Raw genomic sequence first — 12,599 nt, forward strand, 5'->3', positions numbered from 1 at the left:
TCGTACTTACCAACACTTGGATACCAATACTATTTGATTCTACATGACCAATTGATCAAAGAGTAGAGAACTTGTCTTGAATGTTCCATAGACAGTGACTCACACAGGCCATCAATCGCTGCAAACAATCACTTCATACGCAAACATTCCCATAAAACCACTGTTCCAACCCACCAAAGCCAATCATATCTACAATTCTAAAAAATCGTACACCTAGATATCTCATTAACTTTCTTCCATGAGAAACGCATCTCCAATAACAGCACAAGGGGGGTTGTTAATAAGACACTCTAAAATGTTCCCAACCATCTAAGACGAGCCATTTGACATTTTCACAGCACCAGCTGAAGAAAAACAAACCCTCTACGATATACAAATGGCACCTAATTTTCTATCATTTGGTGGGGGGAAAAATTGCAGTACAACTATCTCTAGCAGTAAGTTACCAAACCTCTATTTTTCTCCAGCCAAAAAGTTGAAGATGTTGATCATTTGCAACCTCAGTGATGCTGAAATTCTTGACCAATGTTACCATTACTCAAATACTGCTTCCTCTGGTTCCTGTTAAGTTTTAAAGAGAACTCCACAATTGCCAATCGTATTCATGTTTCAATGGAGCTTGCCTGGTTTTTTGGTCGGAGGCAAGGGATCGCCATTTTCTCCACAGGGGGAACAATCGATGACTTCAGAGGAAACAGGACAATGTCCGTTGGATTGGATAGATGCCGGGCTCTCCTTCAAGGCAGGAATGTTTGATTCCGTTGTTGTAATCATCTCTTCTGTAGCTTTTTGCTGTTGTAGGATTTCCATGCGCCTCAATGATGGCACATCTCCTTTACAGTACCTCTGCCACATTTTACGATATGTGGACTCCAAACCAAGGATGAAATTTGGCCCATCGCAAACGGGAGACTTTGACATAAGATTCCGAAGACTCATTCTTAAATTAGAAAGTGCAGTTACATCAGATGCTAGCTGCAATGCCAACTTTACATATTCTTCCTCATTTTTAGCAACAAGGTGTCCTAGACCTGCTTAGAAACATGCAAAATATCAATTATTTATTAAAGGCGTCAGACTGCAATTATTCAGATTAGGATCAACCATATAGACTTTAAAAGGCAACAAGATGGTCTGAATCTGTCTCCATATTTCAAATTGAATGTTATGGTCTCTCAGTCTTTAAGCACTAATGACAATGTTTATAAGAGAAAATTCAACTTCTACTAAATTCCAAAACAATGGGGAGGATATCAATCGCCTCTTTCTGTTTTGCCCTTTTGCTACCCATCTTTGGAACATTATCTTCAGCCTTTTCCTTCTACCTTCACCTAGTTCAGCCCCCAACGACAAATAAAAAATTTTCAATTCAGAGGTTCAGAGGGAAAAAGAAGGAACTAGGGGTATGCATTTATGATGCGGTAACTTGGTAAACCTGATTGGAAGGGAATAGAAATATCTCCAAAACACTGAAGAGAAGACCAACCATGGAGCCTTATGCCTAAGGTTTTCTATAATTACTCTTTAACATCCATATTCAAAAGTGGGGGAGGTTTCTTGTAACTCCTCCAGCTCCTTTTTGGTAATTTCATTTCATTCATAACGATGAATTAGTCTCGTATGTAAAATTCATGTCTACTTAAAGATTATCCTTCGAAGAGTAAATAGCGGGAAGCAAGCAATCACTTCTATGAAACTTGTTAGAGGGGGACTGAATACATGGTGTACTGAAAATTTGTAAGTGAGCTGGTTAAAATAGATAGGTAGTTAGTTTATTATTCTACAAGCTTGTAATCATTTCATTTATAAATAAAGTATCTCCCCTCATTTTGAGGAAGAGAATTACATTCATTCACATTTAATCCTATGGTATTACACCAAATTGGTATCAGAGCATTCCAAGAATCCGGGCCAATGGCAGGAAGAAGGGCTGCCCACATGAGAGGAGGAGACAACCTGTGACAAGATCAAGAGGTGGAAGAAACCCTCACCCTCTCTCCAAGAACTACAACATGACACTAGCTGTCCGTTGAGAACTCTTTGGAATTCATGGAACACTGACTAGCATTCAAGAATGTATGGAAACCCTCACTCGTAGGGTTGAGAGGCTGGCAGCCGCACCTCAGAATTGAGAGAACGCTCAACCATTCATGCAAGAATGGGGAAGAAGAGGTATGCGTGCTGTTGGACAGCCAACAAATTTCCAATTTCAGCAAGAAATGCATAAAAAACGAGCTCCAAGATTGCATTAGGCAGCTCCAAGAAGATCCAAGAAGACGTTTGAATAGACAAGAATAGCAGCAAGAATTCCAAGCTTTGAGTGAGTATGATCAAGAAGAGTATATATGCTCCAAGGAGGTGATGAGAAGAGAGGTATAGAGATAGAGGCGACTCATATGATTACAAAATGAAGATTGGCTTGCCGACTTTCAATGGGAAGCGTGACATCGATACATTCCTTGATTAGATCAAGAACAACGAGAATTTTTTCGATTATATGAATACACTGAATCACAAAAAGGTACGTTTGGTAGTATTCAAGTTGAAAGGGGGAGCTTCCACTTAGTGGGATCAATTGGAGATCAATTGCCAATGGCAAGGCAAGAGGCCAATTCGGACGTTGGAAAAAATGAAGCGATTGATGAAACAGAGGTTCCATCCTCCCAATTATGAACCGACCCTTTACAATCAATGCCAAAACTGTAGACAAGGACCTTGACAAATGGCAGATTATGTGGAAGAATTCCACCAATCAGGAGCAAGAACAAATTTGGTGGAGAATGAACAACATCTAATTACAAGATTCATTGGCGACTTATGGGTGGACATCAAAGAGAAGGTAAAATTACAACATTTTCATTTTTTGGATGATGCAATTTGTTATACTGAAACAATAGAGGAGTCGAATGATTTACGTTCCAAAAAAACTTCGGATGCTTCTGTAATAGAAGAGTAAACAATTGGACCATCCTACTCCACCAATTTCATCCAAGGAAAAGGATAAAGAAAAGCAAGAAGAGGTTGGTGAGCAGGAAACAGAGGCTGTTTACAAGCAGAAAGTTCAAAATCCTTATAACTGGCCTACATTGAGAAAATGTTTGAGGTGTGGCCAAGTGAGGCACTTGTCTAATGAGTGTCCCCAACAATATGTGGATGAAAAAGAGGGTTCGTTGGCTGGCTATAGTGAAGATAATGAGGAAGAAGCCAATTATATTGACACAAGGTGGTAGGGTGTCTTGTGTTCTCCAATCGATTGCTCCCAAGGGAGATTTTAATCCTCAAATACATCACAAAATGTGTTTGTTAAAGAGAGAGAGACTGATATATTGGGTCTTGTAGTTGCTGAAAAGACAAAAGATACAAAAAAAAATAAAAACAGCGAAGACATTTAGCACCATATTGACTTGGTTTCAGGTGCTACCAGTGTTTTGAAGGCACAGTTGGGCGCTCGCCTAAGGCGAGAGGCGCTGCGATGTGAGGCTCTTGCGCCTTTTGTTATAGTTGGGCGACCAAGTTCGAACAGGCGGTCACCTTGAAGGCGCCTCACGATGCCTTTTTGCGCCTGGGCTGTTGACGAAGGCATGCGCCCAACAAACTGATTTTTTTTATATATAATTTTTATTAAATATGCTAGATACCCAAGAAATTTAATCGACCAAGCCCATAAGAAAAAGTCCAGGTGAAGATTTCATGCAAAGAATATTTGATTCGATATTATTGGCCATTAAATTTGGCATCTTCTTTCATCTCCTTCCATTTCTTCAACTTCTTGTACGGCATCTTCTTTTGCAACCGAGCGACTCTTCTTCAAGGTTTCAGAACTACAAGTGATCGACTCTTCTTCAATTCTTTGAGGCTTTTGCAAACCGATTCCTATTCCTCCCCTATTTTTCTTCTCGGCTTGGTTTCAAGTTTAAGTGAATGAATAAACTATTCTATATGTTCCTCTCCTATTTTATATTCTTCTTGTGAATTGTGATTTGAGTTTGTGGCCACAATAAGTTTTATTTATTTGTTTTAAATGTAAATCTTTTGTCGGTTGGTTTTGTTGGTCAGTGGTCATTGATTTTGATTAGACTGTTTTAAATGTTTATCTTTTCATTTGTCGGTTGGTTTTGTGGTAAGTTTTATTTATTTATTTTCACTTTTTAGTTTCTCAAACACATTGAATCACCGATTTAATGATTACTAATAACTTTTTTTTTTATACAATTACATATTTGTCTAGTAACAATATATATTATATATAAGGTTTATTGATTTAGTGAGTTGAGAATCTTTTTCTAAAGTTTAGTTACTTTATATTATTAATTTATAATAATATGTAAATTTAAATTTCTTATATATATTTTTTAAAATTTAAATTTGTTAAATAATTTTTTAAAATTTAAATTTGTTATATAATTTTTTTAAATTTAAATTTGTTATATGATATTAAGTGATGTTTTAATTTGACATTAAAGGATGTTTTAAATGTTTACTTGTGTTTTATTCATTAAACTTTCACATTTGAATTCATTTACAATTTAAAGGTTAAGGCTTTGAAATATGCATATAAACTTATGTTCTACATGTATAATTTATTTATTGCACCTCACTTCGCTCAAGCGACGCCTTTTGTAGCCTTTTGCCTGGAGGCGATCAAATGACTTTTCGCCTTGAGGTGCGCCTTGCGCTTTGAAAACACTCGGTGCTACGATCCCTCATCTTCCTCACTATAGGAGAGTCTTAAAGAGTATGAGATCCTCTACCAACAAATTGAAGAATTATTGAAAATGGGGCACATTCAACTAAGCCTTAGCACATTTGTGGTGCTAACTCTACTTACCCCTAAGAAATATGGTAGTTGGAGGATGTATGTTGATAGTAGAACTATCAACCGGATTACAGTGAAGCATAGCTTCCCAATCCCTAGAATAGGTACTTCATCAATTTGGAGAAGCCTTGATTTTTTCAAAAGAGGGCTTGAAGAGTGAATACCACCCGATTCGAATGAGGTCCAGGGATGAGTGGAAGATTGCATTTAAGCCCTACTTCTCATTCGCAGAACGATGGCTAAACCAAGTTATCGCATTGAGTTACCTTATGACCACATATTAATCCAATATTCAATGTTGCTGATCTCAAACTTTATTTTCCCCTGATGACTACCAGTTGGCGTCCTAATCGTCATTCTCGAGGTCGAGTCTGATTTTAGAAGGTGGAATACGGTGTACCGAGAGTTTGTAAGTGAGTTAAAATAGGTAGTTAGTTTGTAAAGCATCTCCCCTCATTTTGAGGAAGAGGATTACATTCATTCAAAGTCAGTCATGTGGTATTTACACCAATACAATAAATATAATTTAAAGAAAACAACCCTTTTTTATTGACATTCCTTCGTAACAAGGATGCTGAAGATTGTCATTATCTTTACTTTTCTTGCCAATATTGTTAGAGGTTATGAAGTATAAATAAAAGAAGTTTGGTTTGGCTGGTGTTTCCAAAGAAGACATTTCTCTGTTTGGAACTACTTCTTTATCGGGCGGCCCTTAATCCTAAGGTAGAAACCGTCTAGGTGTCTGCAGTGTCTGCCACATTTTGGGAAATTAGAAGAGGGATCTTAGAATTTTGTAACATAAAGCTAAAGTGGAAGGACTTATAGGGTTCCATTCATTTTGGCTGCTTCTTCTGGAGTACTCTCTACTTTTTGAAACTACAACTGGCGTGATTTTATGAACGCTCATTTATGCAAAATCTACTTCATTTACAATTCTCTCTTCATTCAGTTCGGCGGTTGTTAGAAATATCAAACTAAGCTACAAGAATGAAAGGATGCCAATTCAAACAACAGAGCCAAAAAAATACGCCTACTCACCAACTTTGCTGAGAAGACTAACGCCAACATTGTGAGCATGAACAGATCCAGCCATTGTTACACATGGAACTCCCATATACAACGATTCACAGGTAGTTGTGGTTCCAGCATACGGAAAAGTATCCAAACTGCACAAAATACAAATAAGAATTCTTAAAAATCTCATAAAAGACAAGGTAAGGACGGTTCATTAAATCTGAGCTCCTAGATGCTTTTTTTTTTTTTTTGAAACAACCACTTTCATTAAGAAAAAATGAAAGAAACAAACAAGGGCATACAAAAGACCAAGCCCACAAAAGACAGAAATCCACCTACAAAAAAGGACTCCAACTATGCAAAAGAATGTCTATGGAGTAGTTACAGAAGGTTTTCGAAATCGAAGCCCACCAACATGGATCATCTCACACTCTTTTATCAATCCTTCTTACATAAACATGGGTTTTAGATGCCTATGTAAATTCTTCCAAGGAAGGCTCTAGCCCAAATATTGATTTAAATTGTTAACGTTTGCATATTCCTTTAAACCAAGTCTTTAAATGCGATTACTGACTGATGTATTTGAAAAGAATTAACGACAAATGTTTAAGCAGTGCATTAAAAGAACAGAGTTTGCACGAATATTGCTATTCCATGCAGCCATCCTCCCTAAATTCGGGCTTCGGAAAAAGGATTTCAGATACCAACGTCTTTAATGAGTTTGTTTTTTTTCTTTTTTTAAATAAGAAACATTTCGCTGATAAATGAAATATCCAAAGAGATACAAGAGAGTCCAATATAAGAGAGACCCATAATAAAGATACAATGAAGCCAAAGTTAAAGGAGGCATCTATAGTAATACAAATGAAGAACAAAGAGTGAATATGAGAAGTAACAAATTAATTCCTCGGAGGGCCAAGAAAAATCTGGCAGCAGTAAATGTAAAACTAACACAAGACATTATGATGGCCATGATAGATCTCGCTGGAAATTCATTAGGCACTATATAGGAGTAAAACTAACAGGAGACATGTATCAATTTACCTTGTTCTAGGTTAGACTGCCAGCAACCAGCAATCAAGAGCTATCGTCTTGATGTGCGGTTTAATTTAGTTTTATGGGGAAGGATACTTCATAGATTTTACATTGATAGAATGATATATACGAAAAGGGAAGCATTCCAAAAATCTGAAGGTTACAAAAAGATCTTCCAGTTTAACAAAAGATCATTCAGACTATAACTGGTACACTGAGAGTAAACACATTTACACCAAGCAGAAGCGTGAACAAAAACCCTAGCAAAAAATTGTAAAATGGGAGGGATTTGTAGTTAAGCGTTTGATGGTTCCTCCTCGTTCAAGGGCCTTGAATTGGTGTGTGTTTCTATTTAACGGGAGGATTCTAGTTCCTTCTGATTTTTTTTTTTTTTGGGTGGGGGGGGAGGATAAAAAAACTATTTCATTTATTGAATGAAATATCCAAAAGACCCACTAGTTCTAAGAATGTTGCATATGCTTTTTAACACCTATATTTGTATGCTTAATTTTTTTATTTTTAAAACCATATCATATCATCAAATGAATAATGAGCAAAAATATAAATGTAACTAGAAGAAACTAATCTACATGTCCCCAACATGTCCAAGTTATGATTATTTAAAAAAAAAAAAATCGATGCATTGTCATGATCATATTGTATCACGTCCTTGTTCATGCTTCATACTCAACTCAACACCACAACTTAACCAAAAAGGGAAAAAATCACACCATGTAACATCTAAAATTTTACCTTATATCCATTAAGGAGTAGGCCTGCATATGGTCATGATTCAGAAGAATAAGAGGAAGAAGGTCAACCCGTTGTGATTCTAAACCAAGCTGCTCCAAGGTTGAAAGAAATCTCTGTCTCACACTATCACAACAGAAAGGCTTACACTTCACCACGAGTCTAGAATTTGGGATGGCACATAGAATCCTTGCCCAAACTTGTAAAACTTTAGGCGTTATCTAATGAGAGGCAGAAGGGAGGAGAAAAGGCAATGGCCAAAATCATCAGAACGTAAATTTCTAATCATTCAGAAATTGTGTGGTTGCAGCTACATTCAAAGAAATGCATGATGAATTGGATTTTTTTTTTTTTTTTTGGGGGGGGCGGGGGGTATGTTCAATTACCGTTAATCTGTACCTTTGCAAGATTATTGAAGCTACCAAATGTGATGAAGCCATTAGAAAGGGCTGGAGCACTGGACACAGTACCAGCCTCAGGAGAAGGTGTATAACAAAGGAAGCATTCTGGCAACCTAACTAACTCCTCAACGTGCCTGTGATAAATAAGGGCATGATAACACACACAACTAATGTAAAACAAAATAACTCCACAAGTTTTGTCCTTAAATTAGCAGATGCAGAAGACCTACTTCTGTCTTGTATTGGGAGGATCTGTCAGTGCATCTGTAATCCGGTAATCAATAGTGGGCAAGCCAGTTGTGTTTGGGTAGCCAATCCAAGTTACCTAAATAAAACAAGCACCGTGCATCAAAAGGGAACAAAACATTAGAACAAATGAACAACTGGAAAATGGAAAATTCTTAAGTTGACGTAATAATAACTAAATCCATCTATGCGTTTTTTCTTTTTCCAAACTTTCATCAAACAAATGAAAATATTATGGATGGGGAAGGAAAACTGAAGCCCTAAGCTCAAAAGGTGAACTTAAACTATAATTATAAAAAGGATTCAATCACAAAACCATCGCCAAATACAACCCACAAAAGTTAGATAATCAAGAATAAGTTAATAGACTTTTTTTCAAATAAGAAACAAATTTCATTGATGCAAAAGAAGGGCAATAGAATAGCCTATGCCATAGGAGATACAAGAGATTTCTCCAATTGGTCAAAAGATATGTGAGATAAGAGCTATAGAAAGATATACATTTGCACCAAGATATAGCAAGATAGATAATATGTTAAAAAAAAATCTATCGAAAGTGTATCCCCTTTCATTGAAGAGGCGGCTGTTTTGCTCCTTCCAAGAAATCCATAAGAGAAGAATCAAACACATCAACATGATCCTCTTTTAACCAGCGAAGGGGTTGCTAGTGAAAGTGTACATGAGGAGGTTAATAATCTTATTGGGAAAAGCAGTAGACCATCCGATGGAGAGATATCTCCTTCCAAAAAATCTATCAGCAAAAAGACAATTGATGAAAAGGTGACTCAAGTCTCATAGGTGGCTTTGCGACAGCAGTGTGGAGAGGGAACCATGTGAGGAAGTGCTGTTGAACTTTGTCATAAGTGTCAACGGCATTATGGCTAACTTCCCAAAAGTAGAACTTAACCTTTTTTTGGGGGTAAAAATCAGCCCAAATTGCGTCATGTAAGGGGTGCATCTCAAAGCCAACAATCATGCTGTATGCAACATTGAAAGCCAATCTTCAACTTACAAAGGATTTAGGAGTCTTTTCCCATTTTTTTTTTTAACAAGAAACAACCCACTTCATTAAGATAATAAAAGATGTTACAAGTGTATGAAAGGAAACAAACCATAAAGAGCAAAACTATTCAAAACTAAACAAAACAAAAAGGATCAGCAAATACACCAGTACATCTCAACTAGGTTGACACCTCATAGCATTCTCATCATTTCCTAGAAAGAAGAACTGAAATTCAATTGTTGAGTACAATACTGAGAAAACCTTGCCTATTTAAAGGCATACAATAGAAAGATAGTCTGAAAATTAAAAAACCACAACTAGGCTATTACAAGATCAAGAAAACAGGAAGATGAAGACGTTCCAATTGAGACTGATGTCTTGAATGGAGAAATCTTTAAAAGCTTTGGAGAGAGAGCACCAAGAGGAGGCATTGATAAGAGCGATATCGAATTTAAAGGAGCTAAAAGAAGCTTTGTCTTGAAACACTCTTTGATTCCTTTCGAACCATAGTTCTGATAACAAAGCTTTAACTGCATTGACCCAAAGTAATTTGGCTTCTTCTTCAAATTTGGACCAATCAAGAGTTGAAGCACATTTACCTTAAAATCATTGTCAAGAACCCAGCTAACATTGAAGCACTTAAATAAACATATCCAACAATTTTCTGCAAAAACGCACTGGAAGAACAAGTGTAAGAGAGATTATGAGTTTAACCAACAAAGAGAGCAAACCTGTGGAGAAATATAATGAGTAGGCAACTTCCTTTGAAGGATATCTGTACTGTTAAGCAAGTCATTCAGCATGATCCATATCGGTATATTCACCCTTCTAGGACTCTTGGACTTCCATAAGGCTGATTCTAGTAGCGGACCAATTGGGGAGGAGTAGGATAGGTGCTTTACAAGAGATGACTGAAAACATCCCACTTGGATCTAAAAACCATCTTCTTTTATCGGGAAGCGAATTAAGTTTAAAGTGGGAGAGTTTTCCAGTCAGAAGCTGGAAGTTTTCTGCCTCTTCATCCTTTAACAGTCTTCTAAAATAGAAAAACCAAGAAGTTGATGTCTCATCCCAATAGTCTTGTAATGAGCCTTCGGGCTTGGTGGAGATGGAAAAAAGACTAGGGAATGAGACTTTTAAAGGAACAATTTCCAACCAAGGGTCACACCAAAAACCTACCCTTTCACCATTACCAACTTTGAAGGCTGCCAAGGAGTCCACTTTTAGCCAAGATCTTGAGATGTTAATCCAGGGGCTTCTAAGGCTGCTGAAAGTTTTACCATTGGTGTGCCAACCAAACTTACTTCTTCCATGGATGCTTATAATTACTTTCCTCCAAAGTGAATTTTCCTCAATGATGAACCTCCACCCCCATTTTGCTAGAAGGCTTTGGTTTCTGAGTTTCAAGCCACCAATACCAAGACCACCAACTTCTTGAGAACAGGAGAAACTAGGCCCCATTTTACTAAATGATTTATTTTGCTTCGAAATGCCCTTCCCAAACAAAATTTCTCAAAAGTCTTTCTAAAATTCGAACCACCTTTTCTGGCATCAGGAAAAGTGACATATAGTAAGTTGGAATATGAGAAAGAACGACTTACAAAGGGTGGAGCGACCTCCTCTAGAAAGGTTGTATATCTTCCATTTGTCCAATTTACTTTGGATTTTATCGATCACTGGTTGCCAAAAAGCCAATTGTTTAGGGTAGCCCCCTAATGGAAGACCAAGATACATGAATGGGAGAGAGACAGCCTTGCAATTCACAATGGCAGCTTCTGATTGTAGCTTATAGCTGATTTTTCCCAATTAATCTTCAACCCAGAACACCACTCAAAGAGTTCAAGTATTTTCTTTAGGTTTCTAAGCTTTTCCTTGTCATCCGCAAATTGCAAAAGAGGAACATGAATTCTATCTTTGCCAACGATAAAGCCTTCAAACTTGCCTTTCTCATGAAGCTGGGACAGTAGTGCATTTAGGACTTCACTGACTAATAGAAGAAGAGAAGAAGAAAGAGGGTCACCTTGCCTTATTCTTCTTGAAGCTTGAATTCTACCGTGAGGTCTTCCATTTATGAAAATTGAGAATTTTGTGTTAGAAATACAGCCCATCATCCACATTATTCATCTTGAGTCGAAATTCTTTTCAACAAGAATTTTTTCAAGAAACTCCCAATCAACACAATCAAAGGCTTTTTCTAGATCAAGTTTTAAAATCCACCCTTTTTTTCCCTTGGATCGATAATCTTCAACCACTTCATTTGCTATGAGGATTGGGTCTAATATTTGTCTTCCTTCAATGAAAGCACTTTGTGAAGCCTCTATTATACTTGGCATTACCTTCTTCCTTCATGAATTGATTTGCCATACTAACTGCAAAAGCAAAGTTCTTTTATAATTATGATATCAAAAGAATTCTTCTTGGTTTCTTGGATCATGACCAAATCCAGGTTGACTTTTCTGATACATCTTCTTACTGCCAGTCTTTTGGTAGCATCACCCATGCCTCTTGTATTCCATGAAATGATTTTCACGATGTGTTCTTGTATTATCCCAAGATCAATCCACAGTCTTCTACCAACGAGATCAATTTATTGGGAATATCTTCTTTGTTAATAGGTTTAATGGAAGATCTGATGATACTAACTGTTTTAAGTTTTTCTTCAGGTTGAAACAAGCAGTGCAAATCTTGATGTTGCTCATAATCAAGGTAATCCTCTTCTTGGAGGAAATCAGGGACTAAACTACCACCCTCATCACTGCTAATGCTGAGCAGGGAGTCTTCATTAGAGTCATAGGCTTTAATATCTACTAGTGGAGGGTTGGATATGCCTCGCATAAAAGCTACATGTGAGTCTCGGGCTTTGAAGTCTTGAAATGAGAAAGAGCAGGGATGAGAGGGAGAAGGGACTAACCTGAAAATAGGGCCGGAGGGTAATTGCACCTTGATACAACAGTTCTCCAATATGTCTTCATTCAACAAGGAAGTCCAGCCATTTTGGAAGGAGTTTTTCTTTCTTATGAAGTCCTTTCGAAAAGGTTTTAAAATGGAGGCCTTGCTTGTATTTTTTGGAATAATACCGAGTAAAGAAGAGGGTGAAAATTTGTTACCTAACGAGTCTTTTTGGAAGTAATAATTCAAGGTTGTGAAGGGTGTGAGAGGAGGGGGGGCTGAAGGTGACGCTCAGACTTTTTTATTAGCAGGAGAAGCATTTGACGCCTTAGGGGCCAAGAAATCAACACACGAAGGGGCTGTTGCAGTCGGATGGACTTCCTGACTATCCATTGTTAATAAATCTCCTCTATTGAATGTTTTGGACTGTTGGACTTCCTCGGAA

At 37.2% G+C, this 12,599-nt stretch overlaps 1 protein-coding gene across 2 annotated transcripts in view; it reads right to left on the minus strand.

Moving 5' to 3' along the window:
* SPY (Tetratricopeptide repeat (TPR)-like superfamily protein) overlaps positions 1-12,599 on the minus strand; it is a 28,233-nt gene continuing 15,634 nt past the window's right edge. For both annotated transcript variants that reach the window (XM_039025033.2, XM_039025031.2), the window contains exons 14-18: positions 8,247-8,341; positions 8,015-8,150; positions 7,619-7,836; positions 5,855-5,982; positions 1-1,031 (exon numbers count right to left, since the gene is read on the minus strand). In XM_039025033.2, the coding sequence (XP_038880961.1) occupies positions 610-1,031; positions 5,855-5,982; positions 7,619-7,836; positions 8,015-8,150; positions 8,247-8,341 (999 nt within the window). In that variant the 3' untranslated portion in view covers positions 1-609. The remainder of the gene's footprint in view (positions 1,032-5,854; positions 5,983-7,618; positions 7,837-8,014; positions 8,151-8,246; positions 8,342-12,599) is intronic.

Source organism: Benincasa hispida, chromosome 3 (genome assembly GCF_027475165.1).
Source record: "Benincasa hispida cultivar pf3 chromosome 3, pf3_genome.v1.1, whole genome shotgun sequence".
Lineage (NCBI taxonomy): Eukaryota > Viridiplantae > Streptophyta > Magnoliopsida > Cucurbitales > Cucurbitaceae > Benincasa > Benincasa hispida.